The sequence below is a fragment of the Panthera onca genome, chromosome C2, assembly GCF_046562875.1.
Source record: "Panthera onca isolate mPanOnc1 chromosome C2, mPanOnc1 haplotype 2, whole genome shotgun sequence".
Classification (NCBI taxonomy): Eukaryota; Metazoa; Chordata; class Mammalia; order Carnivora; family Felidae; genus Panthera; species Panthera onca.
In genome coordinates, this window is record NC_138347.1 from 127,917,631 (window position 1) to 127,941,645 (window position 24,015).

Sequence of the window (24,015 nt, forward strand, 5' to 3'; positions counted from 1 at the left end):
TAGCAAGGGGGTGGAGTGGGTTGATATGGGTTCCAGGGCTAACTGACAGTGGTGATCTTGAATGGCGACCGTAGAGACAGCACTGGACAGAGATCTAGGCGTGAGATACATCCCAGACTCCACCATGACATGTGGGCTTGGCCTTTTGGTGTCAGAATTGGATCAGGGTCTGATACTGAATACTATGGATGAAAGAGGGAAGACTGGAGGAATCAGGAGGCCATCTGGAGACCACCTGTGAGGAGCTGGGGACCAAGATGGTCTACATAAATGATATACAGATTTGTGATCACATTATGATGGGGTGGACACAGGGGGTGATGATGTCACAATTCAGCCAACCGAGAATGGATCTCCAGGAATATTTGCTCTAAAATTCCCATTTCCCCCACACTTTTATTCTGTTCTTATTTTGGATTAGGCAATTTAGATATGACCCTGACGCACCTCTTATCCTTATTCATAACAACCAAAACAATGACAACCATTTATGGAGCACTTCCCATATGTCTTTGAGTACTGAGGTATTTTACATTCATTATCAGAGTGGGTACAATAACAAACTATAGCTTCCTTTTTTGAAAAAGAAACAGAGGTTCAGAGACGTTAGATAATCTACCCAAGGCCATGCTGCAAGGGAAGGGTGGAGCCAAGAGTCAATCCTGGGCTACCTGATTCCAACAGCAGGACTCTTAACACTCAACTGTGTTGGGTACCTACTGTATAAGATCATGGAGAGGGTAAAATAAATCAGATTAGCATGTCAAAGAGCTCCCAGTCCAGTGGACAGAGGCAGTCCTATATCTGAATAGCTCTAACTGGTGTAGAATATTCAGAGTGAGCAAAGCAAGGCATCATCCTTCCTTCCTGGGGATGAGGTGAGGTGGTGGCAGAGGACAAAGGCTGCAGAGTCACCTATTTCTGATGGTCTTCCCCTCTGAGGTGGAGAACTGGAGCAGGGAAGATTTAAGAAACACGAGTTCTAGCTACTATTAAGTTCCAGCATGCATCCCAGACCAGCCCCACCTGGGACCAGAGCTTGCAAATTTGGCATCAGAGCCGTTGCTTGAAGACTGCCAAGGAGCATTCATGACACAACGGGGTCCTAGAACCATGGGGTGGACAGTTTCATTCCACATTTTCAAAAGAGAGAAGAGAACAGATTACATTTTACCTCAGTCACCTCCTCCTTCTGAAACTTCACAGTTAAACCGGTGCTTTGTGGGCCTCAAGAAAAGAGGGACAAGAACCGGCACATGTCTCTAAGTATAAGTCAGGCCAAATGACATTGTTTCTTTTTCCAAATGTTTATGAGCCTATGGAGAAAAAGAGTATAGAGAGCATGCCTAGATTTCAACCGTGGTAACTGAAAGAAAGTACACAAATACTTGTGGACCAAAGGAGGAAATGTTAGCTAAGTGATAATGTCAGTGCTTAGGTTTCAGCTGCTTTGAAAATGGCATCAAAGTCGGGTGAGCGACTCTAACAACAGTGATAGGATGAAATTGCTTACTTTCACTGGGTGCTTCCTGTATGCCAAACAGCGTTCTAAATAGTATTATGACATGTAATACCCCTGACAACACAGTGAGGCAGATACCAATACTCTGCCCATTTTATGGATAAGCAAATGAGGACACAGTGAAGCCCTATCACTTGCCCCATATCACACAGCCGGCAAGCAGCAAAGAAGGACTTGAACTCAGGCACAGATTCCAGAGCCCACAGTCCTAACAATTATGCTAATACTTCTCATTTCAAAGATGACAAAAATCAGTATTCAAAATAATCTAGACTTGAAAGAGCACTATGCCTAACTAACTCCACAAGACAAAATTTCTGAAGTCACATTCGTCAGTGCAGAAAAGACCCAAATGGGTAGCATTTCCTGAAGGGACAAACAAAACCACTGGATGTTTAGTGGCCAAAAGTCTGGTAGGATCTAAGGCATGGGGACTGGAATCACAGTGAGCAATCAACAGTATCCCAGCCCCAGGAGGAGAAGATCCATCACTTTTCCACTGAACCGTGCTCTGGGGTGAGGGTCACATGTTTCATTCTGGCTACCACATCTTGAGAGTTTTATTGATAAATGTGAGAGATTCAGAAAAGGCCAGCTAGGATGGTGGAGTTCAGGAAATCACGTGTCTTGGGGAACAGATAATATAACAGGTGTTTAGCCTAAGGTAGGTGATTCAGGAAGGATGAGGAACTCATTCTTAAACACTACAACTGCTGGCCTGCAGAACATTGGTCCTCAATGGTGGACCAAGGGTGAGGGGAGGAGGAAGGCAGTACCCAACTCAGGGGCCAGAAGATTCCTCAGTGATGGATGATGGCTGCCTGGCAATGGAATAGAGCTGTCTCACAAAACATATCAGCTGTCTGTCATCACAATATTCAGGGTTGCTGGAGAGAGACTGAGGAAGAATTTGGGTGGCGGGACCTAGAAGGCTGCTCTGAATGTTAACCATCTGTAACTCCAAACGCCCTCATGATAAAATGCCTCAGCAGAAATGTAGCGTGTCCCTGGCTGTCAGCTTAAAACTTAGAACTATCCAAAGCCTCCTAAGGGTTATACCCACTTGGGTCAACAACTGTGAAAGGAAATTGTAGATGATAGAAGTGTGGAAGTGTGTTTATACAGGCAGCGCTGACCCTTCCTGAAACAGCGGTGACATTTATAAATAGTTTTTAGCTTGCTGTCACAGTCCCTCAAATCTGCATCCAGGTGGATGAACCAGCCAAATCCAGGCACCTGGAGAAACGTCTTGTCCTAGGACTCTTGTTCATCTATGACCCCTGCCCAGATTCCATCTCAAGGAAAACACAGTCTACCTCCCTCTAAAAAACACAACTTATATTTTTTTATGTGCAACATGGATCATGTATCAGAGTAAAATCAAGCAGCCTTTTACCTACAGAATGGGATACATGCTGTATCCCTTACTAAAGCTCTGGTAAGCCGTGGGTAAAGGAACCCTCTTTCAATATGTTGCAACTCCTACATTCAAAGAGGTAAACACTTCTGAAGATCATCCTCAAAGCAGGCATGTAGACAAGCGAGCAGTCCTCAATTCATGAAACTGGATCACTGACTCAGGTGGCTTGTTTGTGATCCTGGGGAGGGGGGGGTCTCCCTGCCCTGGCGGTCTTTTGTGGCAGCCCCAAAGACTTCCTTTTGACCTATTTCCTGCCGAGTGGGGTGGAAGACCAGATGAGTAATGAGCCCATCACCCATTTATATTCTCTCCCCACCCAATCCTCCATCTGAGCTCAGGTGAGTGTTCCCCACCATTCACTTTCCTTCTGCCTCAGTTTCTCTCTCAGCCCTCCCCGAGCCTGCTCTAATCAGGCCACGCTTCTTGACCTCCACCCACTTCTGTTTCCCATCATGCCCGCAGCCCTAGCTGATGCTGCGCTGGAGGCCTCCACACTGCTTCAACCACCCCAGAAAGGCATAGACAACCAAGCCAGGACAGGTGGGGGTGTGCTGAGAACCAGTGAGACCTTCCCTTGAAACACAACCACTGACGCACACTCCCACATTCACTCTCATATCACACCCACCCCTGCTCTTCCACAAACAGGTATCTGCAGTCTCTGTCTCTCTTTCTCCAGCCTGGTACACGGGACACTAATGGGGAGGGGCAGGCCCTGTGGTTTCAGCCTGCAGAAATTCACTCAGTGGCCTTTCTCCCCCAGGAGCCATAAAGCAGAGGACAGAGAAACCCAACCTAATTTTAAAGCAATGTTCTCAAAATTTAGAATGCTTCGGAATCACCTAGAGGGCTTGTTAAAACTAAGATCACTGCCTCCCCACCACCCAATCCATTGAGTTTCTCATCCAGTAGGTCTAGGGAGGGGCTGAGACTCTTAATCTCCAGCCAGTTCCTAGGTGATGTTGAGGCTCCTTGCCCAGGAACTGCATTTAAATACCACTGCTGGGGGGCTTCTGGGGGGCTCAGTCAGTTAAGTGTCTGACTTTAGTTCAGGTCATGATCCCATGATTTGTGGGTTCAAGCCCCAAGTTGGGCTCTGTGCTAACAGCTCAGAGCCTGGAGCCTGCTTCCAATTCTGTGTCTCCCTCTCTCTCCGCCCCTTTCCCACTTGTTCTCTCTCTCTCTCTCTCAAAAATAAATATTTAAATGCCACTGCTGTAAAGAATAAACCATTACAGGTGATCTTGTGCAGTGTGGCCCAGCAGGACTCAAGATTGGTAGAATAAAGTTTATGAGCCTATGTCCTTACAGACTTTTCACAATGCCCTGAAGGCCATCATGCCTGGCTGCAGAGGACTGCCTTATTTTCCTGCCATCCCGATGCCCTTCCCACCCTCTGGTCCCTGGCACACTCCTCCAATCCACTCAGCCTGCCTGGAAAGACCAGGGTCTGGGAAATGCCACTTTTTGGCAGTCCAAGGAGCATAAACCCTGTGCCTTGGGGACCACACTGCTGCGCTGGGATGGTTGGGATGAAAGAGGGGGAGGCCCTTAAAGAATGAAAGCAGAAGCTTAAGGAAGAGAAACTGGAGTGTACAGAGATGGGTGAGGGAAGACTGGACTCCTATCCTTCCCTATAGGTCAATTCAAGAGTGGATTACTGCCATGGACATCTGCAGCGACCTCCTAAGAGCTACCAAATTTTAGCTCTCACCGCATGTGAGTTCATGGCATTGGAGGCAGACAGACCTGAGCTTCCATCCTGGGGCCTCAGTGACATCGGACATGTTATTCTCCCAAGCTCCTGCTGTGGGTTCCATCATGCCTGGTTCTGATGATGAGAAGTCCCTGCTCACATGGCTGTACTGGGCACCAGGGCACGCCCCTGGGAGCCACACTGAGAACCCCTGCTTCACCACTCACTTCCCAGTCTCTCCATGTGAGTCAGGAGGGAGGTCAGGGTGGTCTCCAGGGAACCCCAGAGGGTTTATGTGAGGGGACAGCAGAAGGACCCAGAGAACAAGACAATGATCTCTGAAGCCCCTTCTTCATTACATTTCTATGATCAAAACTGTAGAGGGAAACCCACTACATTTGAAGAAGAAATAAAGAAACACGATAGGCACTAGCTTGTCTCTGTGATCCATCGAAGTTTCTTCCATGTGGGTGACAGAAAAAGGGTTTGGTTTGGAAACCAATTTGACAATAAATTTCATAAAAAAAAAATAAAATAAAATATAATTAGATGTTGAAAAAAATAAAAAATAAATAAAATTTAAAAGAAAAGAAAAAGAAAAAGGGTTTGGTGGTCAGAAATGTAACAAGGTAATTATTTTTACACTAGTCCTTCTGCATAGTTTTCCACAGACAGCAATTTTATAAGGCATAATTATCTATTTTTACCTGCCCCATAAATTCCTCCTTTCCATTTCATCCCCCAGTAAACTAGAAATTATTTAAAACCAAAGATGTGCATTTTGGTGCTTGGTTTCACACTGCTGTGCACTTCTGCATGCGTTCCTGGCTGCTCCCCCTCTCTGCTGACTGTGTCACGCCTGCCATGCCATCAGAGCCTCCTGTGAAAAGAAGCATGTCTGACCCCAAGGACTCAATGGGCTCTGCTCCCTGAAGACTGAAGGCAGTCTTGTTGGCCATCACTCCTGCCCAGCTTCTCAGCCTCCTAAGTCTGAAGTCTGGGATGCTCGGTCTGTACCTCCCTCCTTCTCCCACAGTACATCTGGTTCTGGTGGCCATAACCTCACTTGTTTTCATCAGCACCTTCAGGCCAAGTGGTCTGGGGCCACACAGTGGATTCTGCTGTGATGCCCAGAGACCGTGTCAACCTGGACCCTCCCTGGGAACATCACTTTTATTTTTAGAACTCTATCATGCTGGAATCTTCCATATCTGCTGTAATCTTCACACTTTCCAGGGATATAACCAAAGCATGTTCTAACATCGACTGAGAGTTTACTATGAACCAGGCATTGTGCCAAAGACTATAAAACTATTTTGCTTAATCCTGGAAGAGGTGTGAGCACGATGAAGAAGGAAGAAGGGAAGTGGGTGTCCCCAGAGCAGCAACAGTAACATCATCACAGTCGGGCCCAGGGGGCCCCTTCCTTGGACTTCAGTCAGAGCTCACACCAGCCCCTGTGGCACTGCCTTGGGGTGCACCCAAATCCCTGCTGAGTCCACGAACCTTGTCAAGGACAATGCTGAACACACAGGGATGCCAGGGGACTCTCAAATGTCAAGGGGGTCCTAGGCTTACCCGGGAGATTAAAAAGAAAATGAAGAAATGCCCACACAAGGCTACAAAGGCTATCATGCACTCTAAACATTTAGGTTAATTTAGAATAAATTCCAGTCCCAGAAGACTAACCGGATTTATTAAAAATACACATTTTAATGCACTACAGGTATTTTAGCTTTGTAAAAGAACATATTTTAAATCATAAGGTTTTAAAAATATTTCAATATCGTCAGTGAATGAGTATGACTGATGATAGAATCTCCTTTAAAGATGATGGCAACAGGCCAAGACTGAGGCCTTTCCAGACTTTGAGGCCTGGGCTCCTGGATACTCCCAACACTGACCCCTTTCCCCAACACCCACCTAGACCCTGCAGATGCCCACTGAGGGACAGAGCTACCCCTTACGTGGGTCCTCACTGGGTCCCGGTGATCGGTAATTGTTTCCTGATTGGATGGATGGAGAATCACACTCGTGAAAGTAAACCAGTACCTGCACCCTCCCCACCCTGGCCTCTCCCAGGCTGGACCCATGCCTGGCTGCCTTGCTCCACTTGAGGAACCAGTTAGGGTCCCCAAGGCTATAGTGCAAGGCCAAGCCTGGCCTCAACGGTTCCAGATATGCTCCTTGTATCTGAAAAATTATTTACTGTGGCGATGTGTGATGCCTTTTTAAGAGAACAGATGGCACCTCCAATTAGAATGCTTTAAAAGGAAACCCTAATGAGATTATAAAAGCCAACAAATTGACTTTTTCATACAGTACTTCCCTGCCACGCAATAAATCAAATATATAATGAGGCTCAATAAAATAATAGGTCTATTTACACTTGTTTTGCCTAGTACTGTGTTGCAGCCCAGCCTGGCCTCCAGGTCCCTCACCAAGTGCTTGCTCCCATAGGCCAGGACCAGGGGCTGGATCATGCATCCTTGAGCTGCTCTGGGGCCTGACCACTACAGACAAGTGTGGCCTTGATTTGGCAATTTCTGGTCTGACCCTAGTGCTCTACACTGGGGGCATAAGAGCACAGAACCACATAAAAGAACGTGGTGACACATACGGGCAAGCCTAGCATTCATCCCCACTCTGGGTAAGGTGGGGAGATTGTGGTGGGGCCACAGGGGGCAAGGAAGGTGTGCCTATCCCCAGAGCTAGCTGGACCAGAGATGGGAGAGAAAAACTGGTGAGGTGTGATTTTAATGAGATGAACTCAGGACATGGGTAAGCAGAGTGAAGTGAGGATCTACAGTGTGCAGACTGAAAGCTTTGGGACATTGCTATTTATTCCAGGGATTGGTCCTATTTGTTCAAGCACATCACGTTAGGTGGTTGGAAGATAAGCCTTGAAAGGTGGACAGGGGAGGTGCTGTATAGCAAGGAGGACAGCCCCACATTGGCATTCTGAGCATCTGCTCTTTGGCCTACCATCCGTGTAGGTGACCTTATCCAGGGGCTGGATGGATTTACAGGGTATGTCTCCTGAAGTGGGAAGCTTGAGGCCCAGATTTCTATTTGCATGAGTTGATCTGCAGAGGGAGCCTGGCCAGAGAGAAAGAGTTCATGGCAGAAGCAAACGGGAATGTTTTTAGGGGGAAGTGGTGAGACCCTGAGCATATGCTTTGGCACTCATGGAGACCAGTCCTTGGGATGAACACCCAGGCAGCACTGATTCAGCTTCTAAAGAAGTACATTAAATAATTCTTCACATGCTCATAGAGACCCACAGGGGAACCTCAGGAATCAGTAGAGACTATACCACCACAGGAAGACAAGGACTCCAGTCAGCAGAAATGGAATAATTTCTGTTCACGTCAAGTACTAGCGAGGGAGGTCTGGGGAAATTCAGTTTACAAGAGGATGAGCTTTTCCTCAGTTCAAATCTATAAGCATTGATCGACCTCAGGACCTTGATCTAGAAGATACTTTCATTTCTTTCCCCAGTAAAGATTACATATACTGCAAGGCCAGAATTAAGAAAGTCTTCTATACTGAGCTGAGTCATTTTTCCCGTCCATCAAACTGCAGGCATATATGAAACATTCCCTCTGTGCCCTTCTATCCTGGGGGTGGGAGGAAGGGATTTGGTTCAAAGAGGTAAAGGGAAGCCTAGGGAGTCAGGCAACAGCATCTAATGCAGAAAAAAGTAATATCATAACTAGAGGCTACCCTGGAACACTGACTTCCAAATACAATGAGAATACTGAAAACAAAAAACCATGCCTGTTTCAGGGCTACAACACACAGGAGAGTGGGAGCAAGTTCTCTAAAGCACTGTGTGGGGAGAGTAATGCTTCTTGTCTCCCCAGGATTACGGGGGAGAATATTGGGACAAAATTCTCCCCTCTTCCACTCCCACCCAGGGAGTGGAGTTGTCGTTCATCCACTTTTGGCAAGATGACTGCCCTTCCCTCTACAACAGAGAATGGGAGAGCGGTGAAGCCCAAGCATTAGCCCCTCTGCCCATAGAATTTCTGCCTCAGACATGCGTGCTGCAGCCCAGCCTCTGGTCTTATCATTTGGCAGGGGCACAGATGCTGCACCATACTGGGCACTGGAAGGGACACAGGCAGATGAATATCTGGTCCTGGCACAAAAATACCTTCCTTTGGTAACTGAGAAGGCAAACTACAAAATAAATGGGCAACTAATAAAATTATTAGACTTTGAGAGGAACCTGGTCACACAGATACAGGAACTGCAGTGAAGACAGAAAATATTCAGCTGTCAGGCCCAATGGGGTTTCTTGGAGGAGCTGACTAGGAATTATTACAATAGCCTAGTGGATCTTGATTTTGCACTCAAGAACTCTTGAGGCTGGGATTTTTAACATCTAGTGGAAAGAAGCTGCCTTGCTTTGACCAGAGGAAGACTCTCTCATTTGGGAGAAAGAGGTAAGAAAGAACATAATAATCTCAACCTTGTGCTACTAAGCAGAGGGGGTCTGCATGCCCAGCACAGGAGCTGTCCACTTCAGCACCACAACCAGCATTTCTGCTTTGTTCTTCTGTCTTAGTCTCCCCTGCCCCAGGCCTGCCACTTGCACTCTCAGGGAACCAAACTCAACAGCCCAGAGTTCTTATTAGACACTTACTAGTACATGCCACTTCTGGGGGGTCAAAATCCGCTCGGTAATAGCCGGTCCGGCAGGTACAGATGGGAGACGCCTCTGAAGGGGATCGGCTGTTGGAGGGGCAGTGGGAGCACCCCTCAGCTTCCTGGCTGGCCTTGAACATCCCAGCAGGGCAGGCTGGAATACAAAGAGATAATCTGAGAATTAATGGAAGAGTGGCAGTCAGAGGCCCTTCTCTGCCTGTGGAAAATGAAAGATTCTGCCTCCCAGAAAAGGATATTGAGATACCTCCTTGCACAAAGTGAGCATTTCAGATTGAGGAAACCCTTATTTAACACTTCCAATTCTTCAAACATCCTTAGTGAAATATACCTTCCTGGTACCAATGGCCTCTCTCACTTGAACAATATGAATAATGATTCTTCCCTTTCAGGTGTGTCAAGAGATTTAATTGAGAAAATGAATCTAATGTGTAGCTCACTGTCTGGGACATAAGTGCTTTATAAATGGTTATTCCCTCCCTCTTCCACCTGGTTAACAGCCAGGGCCTTACCCTGAACCACTCATTGAAAAAAAAATCTCCCCTGATATCCTCAGATGGAAAGGGTTCCTGGTTTACAATGGACTGGACCCATGGTTCTTAAATGTCATGTTGCAACACACATGAGGGACCCTGTGAGCTGTGTTAACAAGCATTTGTTATGAATGATGGTAAAGAGCTGAAATTCATGAGTGATTCTTTAAAAATAAATTAAAGTGGTTTCAAGGTTACTGGCTTAACAACATCATTCTCCCTTAATTGCATTTTGAAATGCTTCAGGGGCTGTGGCAAAAAAAAAAAAAGAAGAAGAAGAAGGAGAAGGAGGAGGAGGAGGAGGAGAAGGAGAAGGAGTAGGAGAAGAAGGAGGAGGAGAAGGAGAAGAAGGAGGAGGAGGAGGAGGAGGAGGAGGAGGAGGAGGAGAAGGAGGAGGAGGAGGAGGAGGAGGAGGAGGAGGAGGAGGAGGAGAAGGAGAAGAAGGAGAAGAAGGAGAAGAAGGAGAAGGAGAAGGAGAAGAAGGAGAAGGAGAAGAAGGAGAAGGAGAAGGAGAAGAAGGAGAAGGAGAAGAAGGAGAAGGAGAAGGAGAAGAAGGAGAAGGAGAAGGAGAAGAAGGAGAAGGAGAAGGAGAAGAAGGAGAAGGAGAAGGAGAAGGAGAAGGAGAAGGAGAAGAAGGAGAAGGAGAAGGAGAAGGAGAAGAAGGAGAAGGAGAAGGAGAAGAAGGAGAAGGAGAAGGAGAAGAAGGAGAAGGAGAAGAAGGAGAAGGAGAAGGAGAAGGAGAAGGAGAAGGAGAAGGAGAAGGAGAAGGAGAAGGAGAAGGAGAAGGAGAAGAAGGAGAAGGAGAAGAAGGAGAAGGAGAAGAAGGAGAAGGAGAAGGAGAAGGAGAAGGAGAAGGAGAAGGAGGCTTTTCAGGCAGTGCACCAGGGAATATGTCACGCACTTGAGGTCATCTATCATGTACATTGCAGAGGAGAAGGTCTGGAACGCCTGGTACAGCCCAATGTCCACTAGAGGTACCCTCAGATATGAGGCATTTTTTCTTAGTTCTCTCTGTGGTCAGCCTGTAAGAAGCCATGCCCCAAAAAGTCTGGCTCCAGGCCACCCCTCAGGCTTTCAATAGGCCTCATCTACAGAGACTCTCTACTCCAGACATCTGGTCTCCTCCTTATAGATTCCTCAAAAGACTGCTTCTGCCTGTCCTACTTCCCTTAGGCCCTTCCTCACCATCACAGCTCCCGACTCTCCTTGTCTCCAGGAAACCTGCTCTGAGTCATCCTCCTTTGAGACAGACTAAAACTTACTGCATGGTCAACTCATTTGACTTCCTCGCTAATTCATTCAACAAGCATTTACTGTGACTCTTCTGAGAATATGATCCAGGGAATTTAGAGAACAGAGCTTGCCCTCAAGGAGCTCTTGATCTAGTGTAGTCATACAATTATAATACAGTGTGATTGTCACTGCAACAGAAATACCATTATAATGGCTTCTGCTTACACAAAGCTCATCTTATCAAATATATTGTTCCCTCCGGAAAGTACAGAGTATTCTTTAATAATAGCAGTAGCCACCATCTGTTAAACATTCTTGTTAAGTGCCTTGCATGCATTACTCTATGGGGTAGCTATTATTATCTCCATTTTGCTAATGAGGAAATTGGGACATGGAGAGGTTAAAAAAGTTACCCAGAATTACACAGTGGGAGAAATGATAGTGATGATATACATATAAACTATCTGAAAAATACCCACAGCTTTTCTACTATGACAAGAAGGAAGAACTACTTCCTATGCTGGTAAAGTTTTTGCACTCCTTTGCTCTTTTGAGGTGAAGTACAGGGTTTTGTTATTCTGGATGCCCTGGGGCAGGAGTTCATCTCTGATGAGAGGTAATTTCTGAAATGGAATGCTCTGGAATGGCATTACCCAAGAGTATTCTATGGAGTCCATGTTCTTTGGATTGTTAATACCTGTTACTTACAAAAGTGTTCTGTGGCCAGGTATTTTGAAAATGTACATTGAAAAAGTTAATCTCATTTTTTATTATAGAATTTCTAAGAACTTCCAAAAATGGAATACAGAATGCTGTTTTCTCAACAAGAAGCCCTATTTTGTAGAGCATCCCCTGAGATTCAAGTCCCATGGAACACACTAGCGTAAAAGTTGTTTAGATGATCCAGTACGATTTCTGGTTGTAACCTATGTATAAATGGGCCATTTGACCACCACCCACCCCAGCACATTCAAAAGAAGCTTCTCAGGAGAAAGAAAAAATTACATTTTTACTAAAGATTCAACAAATAAAATATCGGTGCTGTCCCTGAGTGGCAAACCCAAAGTATCCTACACTGTGGTTTACTAATCTATCTTTCCAAGTCCACTCAGTAAAGTCTCTCCCTTTCTTTCCTCTTCTTCCCTTGCTTCTTTCCACATCTCTTCCTTGTCTTCTCTGAGAAGTATTTGACCCTTTCCATTGTAAATCATCCAGTGTTGCTGGGCCATTCAGTTCTAGAGCTGAAGACCACAGAGAAATCCCAGGCCTGTGCTGCCCAAGCATAGCAGAAGCCCTTTCCCTGGAAACTGGGGGAGAGGAGAGTGGTGAACTGAATGTATTCATGGGTCCCCTGCTACACTGTAATTTTCTTAATGTATCAGTCCAGGAGGAACAAGGTGTTTTCACTTGCTTTCCAGCCTTTAAAAGCCTACTTGTTTTGCATTTAATAAGTTAAAAGCATAAACAATCATCCTGATATCCACAAGTAGCAGGGGATTTAGAAAGTGCCTTCCTTTGAGATTTCTGATGGAAGAAACTCAGACAGAACTGGGTGCCCTGAAGTCTCTAGATTCTAGGAAGGCCATAAGGGGAGGAAATGGAGGAAAGCAAGTCCAAGCTGAACTTTAGGGAGAGAAGCTAAGAGAAAGGTTGGGGGGAGAGGTCTTGGGAGGGGTGGTGACTCCATCCTTTCCAGGACAGTGAACACTGGGCAGTGATCAGACAGTCCTGGGTCCCATTCCTGGATCTACTGGTTCTTAGCTGAGTGACCACTGGAAAGTTATGTAATGCCTCAGAGCCTCAACCTGCTCGTCTGTATTAAGGATCTATAAAAAAGGAACTTACATTTCTCACAACTCCCACAGATGATTAGAATTTAATAAACTCAAATATGAAAATGTTCCTAGCATTAATAAATGCTAAATAATGCTAATTTCTTTCTGCTACTGCTTACCCCACTCCCTGCTGAAAAGAAAGTTTTCTTTGCAGGAACTTGTAGAATTCAGGATCAGAATATGAGTTTGGGGTCCCAAAGCAGGCAAATTGATCTTGGAATCCAAGTGATGAATGTGTTTCTGCACAGATTATTTCTTATTTGTATAATGGTGAATTATTACATCTGAAAATATATTTACATGTAACTATAAAATGGAATCTCCTTAATATTCAGATTCCATAAGTTAACATTTTAATAAAACCTGTGTCTAGGCATCCCCTAATTTATAAAGAAGCAACATTTCTAGGTTCAGTTATTAAAGTTTTAGATCGTAACTTGTAAGCATACTTGAGCTATATTTTCTCACAGAATTAATGCCTTAAATAATGGTTAAAGTGCCAGGCTATTCTACAAAGCCTGTTTAACTCATCTGGTATCAGACACCACTAATAAGACACAGAAGTTAACAACATTGTTATTATACTAGAAATTTAACATAGAAAAATAAATAAGAAAATTATGCTGCCCCTTGAGAAAATGCAGCTTTAATTAGAGGTGATACATGGAGCTTCTGGGTAGATTCTAACAAAGAGTATTTAGGCCAAGAGAAGCAAAAGCAAAGGATCTCAGCCCAAATAAGTCACCTGAATATGTAAAGCAGGTGGGAGTAACACAGTGAAGAATGGTGGGGGCTCTGGCAGCCTGCTGACGGCATACCTGCCTACAGGCTCTACGGTTTTACGAAACTAGTAATTAAATACTGTGATAAACTAACCAAGCACATATACAAACTTTCAAATAATTTCGATGTAGACAGCACAGTTCTTTGCTTTAATATCATTAAAGCAAAACTCAGGGTTGCCTCTCTCTTGATATAAAAGTATGGTCAACAATCACTACAGTTACGAGCCCCTCATTCAACAAATGTTTACAGAAGAGCTGCCCGGAGCTAGAGACCTTTTGCTAGGACAGCAGAGTGCAGGAGGTGGGGGCAGGCATCGGGAGGCACCCTTCCAGGTTGGGGAGGTAGACAATGGAAATGAAAGCTGATTCCCATATGGGATGACCTGGGCGATATTTGTGTGTACAGACTGAGGGGACTGGTGAGGCAGGGTGTGCATCAGGATGAGGCTCTGTCCTTGTGAGATGAGGACCAGAAGAAGCATTTTCTTGTGGCAACGAGGAGGCAAGTTTCAGGAGAAGCAAAGACAAGGCAAAAAAAGGAAGAGCTGGAAGAAAAGGAGAGGTAGGAAGAGAAAGTAGGTCAAAGAGTGCCCAGTCCTATCTCAGCCGGAAGGGGCTCATCACTATTCCAGGAGGTGGGTGGGAAGAGAAGAGCTGCATGTGCCTGGCCGTATGTTGGCACAAGACCTTTGTCAGTAAGACACCTGTAAGTGCAGGCCTGTACGGTTCTGACACCAGCACAGCCCAGACTGCTTTGTTTCCTTAAGAAAAGGGAGTTTGTTTCCCTCTATTGCAAGTGATCACAGTTCAGACAGGTGATAAATAGAGCTTCTGGGTGGCACCTCCCCACCCCCAACTCTGGCAGAGAGGAAGAGACGAGACCTGAGTACCAGGTCCCTAAGCATGTGTGTATTTGCCATTCCCCAGGCAAAACGCACAGTGTTTCTCTCCCTTTTCAAGTGACAAGGGACCGGTACATGTGACCTCTAGCTGATATCCGAAGGTCACCTCGAAACGCCCACCCAACTTCTCAGAGCCTCAACCATGTAACAAATTACCTGGTGCTTACAATGCTCTCGAGAACACCCCTCCCCTCCCGTCCCTGCACGCAGGCTACCAGTGACACTAAATCCATCACCTACAGTACTATTACTTTATAAAGAAACAGATTAAGTGTCTCATAAACAGTGCAGTGATTGAGATAATGGAAAGCGCCTCTCGTCCCCATCTGCAGCATCAGGTTATGAAGCATTTCCAAGCAGCCAGGAAAAGGAAATTAATAGAAGCAAGAGGGAATAACCACTTTTATGCAATTTCCTCAGGAGATAGTGGACCATCTAATCTTTATTGGAGCCCTTTAACCTGTCACTCAGCACTCACCAGAGCCTCTTTAGCTCTCATGATTTTTTTCTGATAGCCAAGGAAGATAAAATGAAAACCTCAAAACATTATTTTATAATTTTCGTACGTGGAGGGTACACATTGCCTCTGCCCCTCCCTCATCCACTGAAGCCTCAAAACACAACATTTTTATGCAGCAGAAATGTGAGAGAGCTTAACTATTCCCAGTGCATGGTCCAGGGGGTCACAGCTACTCCACAGGAAGGAAATCTCTCCTTGCATTTTAAATGTGATTCTTCCCTCCACCGCCGCCTTCTGTCCTTGCTTTCTTTTTAATAATCTGATTACTTCTCCTGATCTAATTTTTTTCCCCAAATGAGTTTGCAAGGGTTCATGCCCATGAATATTCATTCCCTGCTTAAGAACCGGGTGCCTTTTTCTACAGGCAGGTGCAGGCCAGCAGCTGGCCAGCGAGGTCTGCCTGCCTCTAGGGGCAACAGTGAGCTGGGCAAGGCACTCACCCTTGGCCATAGCCCTTAGCTCAACTCTCTGCTCCTGAAACCTCCCTTTCCTCTCCATGCTTTGCTCCTGCTCTGTAGGAAAGGCAGAAGAGCCTCTGGGGGCAGCTGCAGGGAACTACGGGATGAGTGGTGGCGGCAGAAGGGGAGAGACACAAGAGCTTCCTGCAGGGCATGTGCACAGTTCTGCACAGCTCTTCCCAGAGCTCTTGTGGTCCCACGTAGAGCCTGGTATGTAGTCATTACTGTGGCCGAATGTCTCCAACACCTTCACATTACTGGTGGCTGGCACCATGGGTTATTGACTTTGGAACCCCAGGCATGATGCTCCATGGAAGGGAGAAGATGCTGGACCCCTGTGCTGAGATTCCCGTGTCCACTCTTACCAGAAGTCTTTGCTTTTCCCAGAAATGGACCTCCCTGAGCAACCCCAGGACATCCCAGTGGGAGCTAAGCTGAGCACAGCAGGTCAGGGTGGGCCATTTACTGAGAAAAACTCTACGACAAGAGTGGAGATGCCCCCTGCTGCAGGTCTCGGGGAGAGTGAAGACGAGCTGGGAAGGCTTCTTGGAGAAGGTAGACATGCACAGGCCTTGAAAGATGGGTAACAGCTGATGCAGAAATGGGAAGGTGGGGCAAAGGGAAGAGAATGTGCCAAGACAGAGAGCAAGGGGCTGGCTTGCCTGGGGAAACTCTGGATAGTCCTAGAGGTTGCTAGGAACACAAAGCATTTAAAGGGGCCATGCAGGAGGTGCGCGTCTATGTCGACTTGCACAAACGAAGCCAAACGGGTCTCCAGTTTCTGCCTCCCTGGGCCAGGTGCCAGCTGTAATGGCCTGTGCAGAGGGGATACTTAGCTGTGTCACACACTCATATCACTCTTGGTGACACTTGCTGAAATTGATGAATGTTGCAGGCACCGCGACACAGACAAGACTGTAACTTCCAGTGCTATTAAGCTGTTCAGACAGCAGCAGCAGCAGTGAGCCTAGAATGCATCAATCAGCATGGAAGTTGTTAAAGAGGTGGGGTGGAGACGGAGACCTCTGCCTGGGTGGAGTGGGAATGGGGAGATTACCAGTCAGGACTGAAGGATGACAAACAGAAGTTCAGGGTCCCAGGGGGAGGGGCAGGCACTCAGATCCTTGTCAGCAATGGCAGTGTGTCCCCAGAGAGCAGCCAGGCACAGCACAGCCAAGGCCAGGTCCAGATGTGGGAGGCATCAGAGCTTCTCAGAAGGGAGCTCAGAGCTGCATCCTGTAGTCTTTGCCCAAGGTCAGTGTGGTTAGAGAGTGGGGGTAGCCATAAGGCAAACCCAGGTGTTTCCTAATGATCTAGGCCAGTGATTCTCCAACTGTGGTCTCCAGACCAGCAGCAGCAGCATCTCCTGGGAACTTGCAGAAATGCAGAGTGCCCGACCCCACTCTAAACCTACTGAGCCAGAAACTCTGGGGTGGAGCCCAGTGATGAAAGTGTTATAGCAAGCCCTCCAAGAGACCTGATGCAGGTTCTACTTTGAGAACCACTGTTCTTGACTACCTGGTACAGTAGAAACATTATACCCTTGGGGTCCAGGAAAACTGCCACTTAACTGGTTGTGTGATCTTAAGCAAGTTACTTAATCCTCTGAATCTCAGCCCCCTTCTCTGTAAAACAGAGCTTTCTCACAGCTTTGTGAAGATCAGTGTAATGTATATAAACTTTCTGGAATGTAGCATCTCCTCAATAAATAGCAACTGGGTGTTTTCTGAGAGGTGCCAGGATGAATTTAAGTTATTTAAGGTGACCACTTACTCTATACCTGGAGCTGTGCTTGGCAGTGGGATACAAAACACACAAGGTCCCCCCTGATGGAGCTGACATCCTGGTGGAGGAAGGCAGACTCTAGACTGGAAATTCCAAGAGTGGGAATCAGGGTGGGGAGGCTGGAGCAGGGACCTAACCCCATCTTGGAGGGTCTCAGGCAAGTAGCATCCAAATTAAGACACAAAGACTAAGTAAGAGCTGTACAGATTGGCAGAGGTAAGATGGGTTAGTAAGGGAAGACAGAGAGGCCTCCACAAGGAGAGAGCAGCATGTACAAAGTCCCAGGAGAAAGAATGTGACTCAGTCAAGAAACTGAGAGCAGTGTTTCCATGGCTAGGCAGAAAGCACACATGGGGTAGGCAGGGGTCACGTGGCAAGGAGGAGGCTGTCTAGAGACGTAACCTGAGTTCATGTCATCAAACAGCTTTATTATCTTATTATCATCAGGTCATGGAAGCCACTGATTGGACTTAAAATTTGGAAGAACTACAATCAGACTTTTGTTTCTGAAAGATCACAATGGCTTCTGGGAACAGAAAGGACTGGAGGGGTGGGGATAGTTAGGGAGAGACACAGTGGCCCAGAAAGAGTGATCATTATCAGGGTAATACAAACAGGGAGAAGTAGAGACATTCAAGAGTCATTTAGAAAAGGAGGACCTAGTGACTCACTGGGATCACTCACTCATTCACTCAGCAGATAAGCACTGAACCCACCCTCCACATTACATCCACTTGAGTTTACACTTTCTGCTTTCTGGAGTTCTCATTTATTTATTTAGTTAGTTACTTTATTTTTGAGAGAGAGAGAGAGAGAAAGAGACAGAGTATGAGCAGAGGAGGGGCAGAGATACAGAATCCAAAGCAGGCTCCAGGCCCTGAGCTGTCAGCACAGAGCCAACAGGGGGCTTGAACTCACGAACCGTGAGATGTGAGATCGTGACCTGAGCCGAAGTCGGATGCTTAACCATCTGAGTCACCCAGGCGCCCCTCTGGAATTCTCTTTTAAATATCCAATGCCCTGGCAGTGTGTCCACTGTGTCCATGATGTCCATGACTTTGAGGGGATTGGGAGTGATATTAGGAAAGGGCCCACAGCAGGGAAGGGAGGTGGTGAGGGCTCACTCACAAACCAGGACTGGGCTCCCCTTGGAGCTGGCTGTGACTGCTCCCCAATTTTGTCCATCCTCTAACTGCCAGCCTCCAAACAGGGCTCAAGCAGCTCCTGCACCGAGGAGGGGATGCAACAGTCTTCAGACTCAGGAATTCTCAGCGGCCAGAAGAGCCTCCAGGACTCGGTAATGGGACAGGGAGAGGCTGCTAGTGGAGAGCCAGCCATGCATCTACTTTATTTACTGGACTCAGAAGATGCAACTACCTGAGCCCCTCTCCCACAGGTCACCTGGATAGCCAGTAGCTGTGGAAAGCCCCTGGCTGCTTCCTAAAGCTTTAGTCCAACAGAGCCTTTCCCTGTGATATGCTAGTCTCATTCATTACATGCAACACGCATTTGGGGGCACTTTCTACACGCCCCAAGTTAAAGATGAGAGTCACTTTTCTTAAATTAGGAAAGAAGAAGGCTATTGTTTAGGAGAGGTGGCAGATGTACGGGGAATCAGAAGTGGAAAGGGGCCTGGAGGAGCCCCCAATCCAGAGGCAGCAAATGGCCAGATGGGGATGGAATTCTCCAAGTGTCAGGCTCTTAAGGGCAGAACAAAGCCTCCTGGAAGACAGTCAATGTCGTAGCCAGGTGGTGAAAGAGGTAGGTGAGTCTGTGCTGGGGGCTGGGGCAGAGGTGATGGGGTGGGTGGTCTGGTCTTTAGAAGAGAGCAGAAGCACCCTGCCAGGACCGACATGTTTAAGAGAGCATGGCTGCCCATTTCCCTCTTCATCACCAAGGAGATGCTTCACAGGGCCCCTGGGACCCAACAAACAGGAAGGCGAGGGTCAGATCACTTCAGCCACTCTAAGGGGCTCCAAGGTCATCTCTCTTGATTGGGCCCACTGGGCCACCAGGGCTGTCAGGCCTAAGCTTCCACTTCTGTGCCAGGGGGGTGGGTAGGGAATCCCCAGATGTCCCCTCCGCAGGCCCTGTCTCCATAAACGTCAGAGCTTGGCTGCCAAAGTTCTAAAAACACCATCAATCTGGTAGCTCTGGGCAGCAGGCTAGGGGGACATATGCTGGAAGTCAGGCAGCTTCCCACATTTTCCAACTGAAGTGTTTACCCTTTGAGAAAAACCTATTTTAAGTACTTCCCCTGACACAGACCTTGATGGATTCCCTTAAAAAATAATTTATAACCAAGTTCGTAAGATGAACGAAGGTGACTTCTCACTGTGTTTCTTAAGGCTGGACAATGGTGAGAAGTCACCCAGGGCTCCTCATTCTTTCCTGTGGGCCAGGGGGCATGGGCTGGCCACCTGCACACACACAGATGGTTGGGTCTGGTGAGTCATCACACCCAGAAAAATAGCACTGCTTTCCTCTGCTCTCTCTGCTTTTCACAGAGCGAGTATGAAAAAAAAAAAAAAAGAAAAAAAAGAAAGAAAGAAAGAAAAGAAAAAAGAAACAAAAAAACCAACCATGTTTGGATGCATCACACACAAATATCATTTCCCCTCCAAAACCTGACAAAGCAAATAGTACTCTTCTCTTAGGAAAGCTTGTTATTGTTTTTCCCTTTCCAAGTTTCATTGCCCCGGGGCTTTGACAAGTCCACAAATCACAGGTAGCCAGAGTGGGAAAAGACCTTAGAAATACCCTAGAACAAGGTTAGCCAGCACTGCTACAATCACTACCTCACATGCTGCCCACGGCAGATATCACTAATCAATCACAGCTCTCATTCCCACTCAACCCAGACCAGAACTCAGGATCTTTAACACAATGCCCCAGGCAGCCACTCTTCATGGATCAAAGATGGCACATCCCATACCTATGATGGGGAAACTAAGGCCAGGAGAAGGCACGGAATGACTTTTACCAAAGGTCCACAGTCAGCAGGGGAGGCAGAGCAAGCCATGGTGTCTGCTCCACCTGCCCACGTGACCCACTCATCAGAACGAGCCTGCTGCAGCTCTGCGGGGCTTACCCCATCCCTGCCCCCACTGCCCTCAACTCTTTCTCCTTCTCATCTTCGAGGTCAGCCCCACGGTGCAGCCTCCTCTCCGGCTGGGATGCCAGGGCACCTAATTATTCTCTCTATGTGCATCCGGGGAAGAGCCGCATTATGTTTAAGTAAGTGTAGCTAAGAGGTGCTGCATCTCAAGAGAAGGTCAAGTGCTGCATATGTATAATATAAGATTAAGATTTTCCCCTTCTGTGGTGTACTTGATAAAATAATTTTGCTGTGACCTTTACAGAAACCCAGGAGTAGAGATGGGCACAGTGGAATTTCCAGCTTCTCCCCAGGTCACCAAGTCATAAACACATAAATCTGTAACACACCATTCAAGTGAGACAAGTAAGCAAAAGAAATGATTTTTATTTTACGGTAATGAAGGAGCAAAAGCTTTGAGGCTGAAATTCTCAAGCTGTATTGCCAGAGCTGTTCGACAGATAAAGGATAGGAATCCTTCCTCCAAACTGCCTTGGCCTTGTCTGTCAGCCAAAGAGTGTGGCACGGGCCTCCTGGCAGAATGTGAGAGAAAGGTGGCCTGTCCAAGGTCACAGAGGAACCAAAGTTAGATCTAACCGGCTCTGCCACACCCTCGCCAGGGTTCCACCCCATCTCAGCTCCTAAAGTGCAGTGACAGTGGATGTAGCCCTTTGCGAGTCCCAGAGTCTACTCTGGAAAAGTGAAACAACCGGAAGTAATGTAATCAATACTGAAATAATAAGGTTATACTCATCCCCCAAGGTTCCCCAAGTAGGAGTGAACGTGATAAGGCACAACTGTTGTATGACATTTATCCAAAAGGCCAAAAGGCAGATAATTTGGCAGAATTCACTTTGTCTGTCCCATGACTTTTGCTCAGGAACCTCACCAAATCTGCAGTAGCCTCTGACCACAGAAAGGGGGTTCGAGGGTTCTAGAATAGGGAGGATGCCTTTCTTCTGAACAGTTGAGCAGGGCCCACACTAGGGGGCGGTGAGCAGACCCATGGCTACTACAATGAGAGCAGCTGGGGAGGGCTCCTGCTGCAGGGCAGGGGAGGCAGGAGAGCATCAGATAGCTGTGTTCTCCAGAGTGACCATTTATTCCCAAGTGCTGAGAGGTAATTTCCAGAATGCTCTGTGTCCTCCCTATTTGCAGTTCCTGGATGAACATTAGCATTACAAACTGCCTTCAGGTTTGTCAGTTAAACATGATTAAGGGAGAAGCTTGCAGCAAAGATCAGAGGTGTTAAGGGTGCACTTAGCACTTAGATCTCGATGTGCACTTATGGGAAGAGCCATTCAACTGAAGGCCCCACATCAGGGAGGACCTAGGGAAGGAGTAGCAGGTACAGACCCAAGGGAGGGCCGGGGGGGAGTAGGAGGGAGGCAAGTGGGGGCAGGTCCTGCTGAGCAACTTGGGAAAGGCCTTCCCCCAAAGGGAACAAGTCCAGGGCCAAAGGGATGACAGGAACCTAGCTGGACAGGAGACCACTCTGCTGGTTCCCTCCACTACAACAGAAGGGGCCCACTCCTCCTTGTCCATCCTCCACCCCCAGGCTTCTGGGTCAGGCCAGTAAAGCTCTTTTATTAAATGAGAGACTAGCATGTCCTGCGGAGCACAGGATAGTGTGGGATGTTGGACCAGCCCGCTCCCACCCTGCACATCTCTCTAGCGAAAGGTCCATAGGTTGCCAAGCTGACTACCACCTGCAGAAATTGGTTATAAAGTTGTGTTGATATGAGTAACAATAATGTTAATAACAATAGTAGCCAACATTTAAATAAGCACTTTTCATGGGCCAGGTGCTCAGCATGATCTCATTTTATTCTCATAATAGCCCTAAGAGTGCTACAATTATTCCCATTTTGCACAGGAAGAAACTGAGGCTCAAATAAGGTCAGCAGCTTGTCCAAGGTCCCCGTAAGTGGTGAAGCCAGGCATTGAACTTGGGCTGCCTGACTGACTCCGGAGACTTGATAGCTCATTGGCTGGAGTATCTTAAAATCAAGTAAATTTCCTCGGAAGCAACAAAAGTTAGTGTATATCACATTAAATATAAACTATGGCCAGCATAACTTCATGGGGACAAGAGCACCAGCCCCTGAGTAACAGGCTACATGACTTATGGCCATAGGAATTGAGTTCTGTCATCTGTCTGAATCTCCGTTTCAACTGTAAAGACAGAGTAACAGTCCTTATCTCCAGTTTCACTGGCTATGATGTTAGGGCTCAGAGGGGTAAAACAACTCGCCTGATCTTCACAGCTAGACTGTGGCAGAGGCAGAATTCAAAACCAGGTCTGCCAGGCTTCAATGCTGATGCCCTTTCCAGTTATTTACTAAGGCAAGTTATTCATGGGGATGGGGGCCTTCTGCATTTATGGGCACGTGCACTAAGGCTCAGGAACATGCATTCGAGTGCACATGAGTTCAGATGAGAAGCTTGGGAAACGGACAAGTATATTTCATTTCTGCTTACTGAAGGCATCTTGCCCTACTTTCCCTGCCTCCAGAGGGAGGGGAAAAAAACACAAAAAACTGTGGTCTATGTCGTACGCTGGCTCTGAGACCTCTGAGTCCCTGCCTGCCTGAATTCCTGACCAGATGTAAAAAGGTGATATATGGATGTGGTCACTGGGTACTCTGCAGAGGCCTGCTCCGAAAGGCAAATTCATCTTCCCAGAGGCTCCTGGTGAGCAGAGGGAAATGAAGAGGGTGTAAATGGTGGGTCGGTTGCCTTTTCTAGAGGGTGCTTGGGCAGCTCAGCAGCACTGCAGGTAACTGGTCAGTGGCATTAACTGCTCCTACCTCTAGTGGGGGCCAGTTTCTGAGTATGTAAGGTATTTGCTATTGACATGGCATGCGGGCGCCTGTAATTATTATTGTTTACTGATCCCCCAATCCAAATATGCTAAAGGGGCCTATCACCTTTATGCCCACTTCCCACATAACTTCAGGGTAGGGTATAAGGACAAAAGTAGCCAGCCCGCTGTCCATCAGCCTTAGGGGCCACAGAACAGTGAGTGCCAAGGAAACCACATGCAATATAATCTGGATTTCATCATCATCAGGCTAATAATCATTATAATCCTATGAAACTTCATTACTGAATTCCCCCTTTCCCATTTCTACACGTAACGCTCATTTGTTAATAACCAAGATAAAGGTCCATAAAACAATATTGCTCCCACGTAACATGTCTTTCTCCTCGCTTTCAATAAGAATCCAGAATTTCATCAGAGGAATGTAAGCGCTTCACCAAGATGTGTCAATTATTTCAAGATGACAGGTATTCGATTCCCAAACTCATCAGTGGGGGCTGAAAATGTATTGGTTCATCAAGCAAAGCACATTTCTGGAAGCGCTCTCACCATTTGGGAATCAAATAATAATTGCAATACCAACACCTTGACTTTCTAATGGAATTTTTCAAGGAGCTAAAGCATTTTGACACGTTCCCCCACCAACCCACTCTCAGATTCATCTTCTTCGTAGGTTTCTGAAATAGTCAAAGCACTGGCTTTATTTCTCCCATTTTGCAGAACAAGAAACTCAG

General features: G+C 46.8%; 1 protein-coding gene across 3 annotated transcripts in view; it reads right to left on the reverse strand.

Moving 5' to 3' along the window:
• Nucleotides 1-24,015, reverse strand: part of EPHB1 (EPH receptor B1) — a 430,500-nt gene that overhangs the window by 133,350 nt on the left and 273,135 nt on the right. For all 3 annotated transcript variants that reach the window (XM_060638721.3, XM_060638722.3, XM_078432322.2), the window contains one exon: nt 9,290-9,445. In XM_060638721.3, coding sequence (XP_060494704.1) covers nt 9,290-9,445 — 156 coding nt within the window. The remainder of the gene's footprint in view (nt 1-9,289; nt 9,446-24,015) is intronic.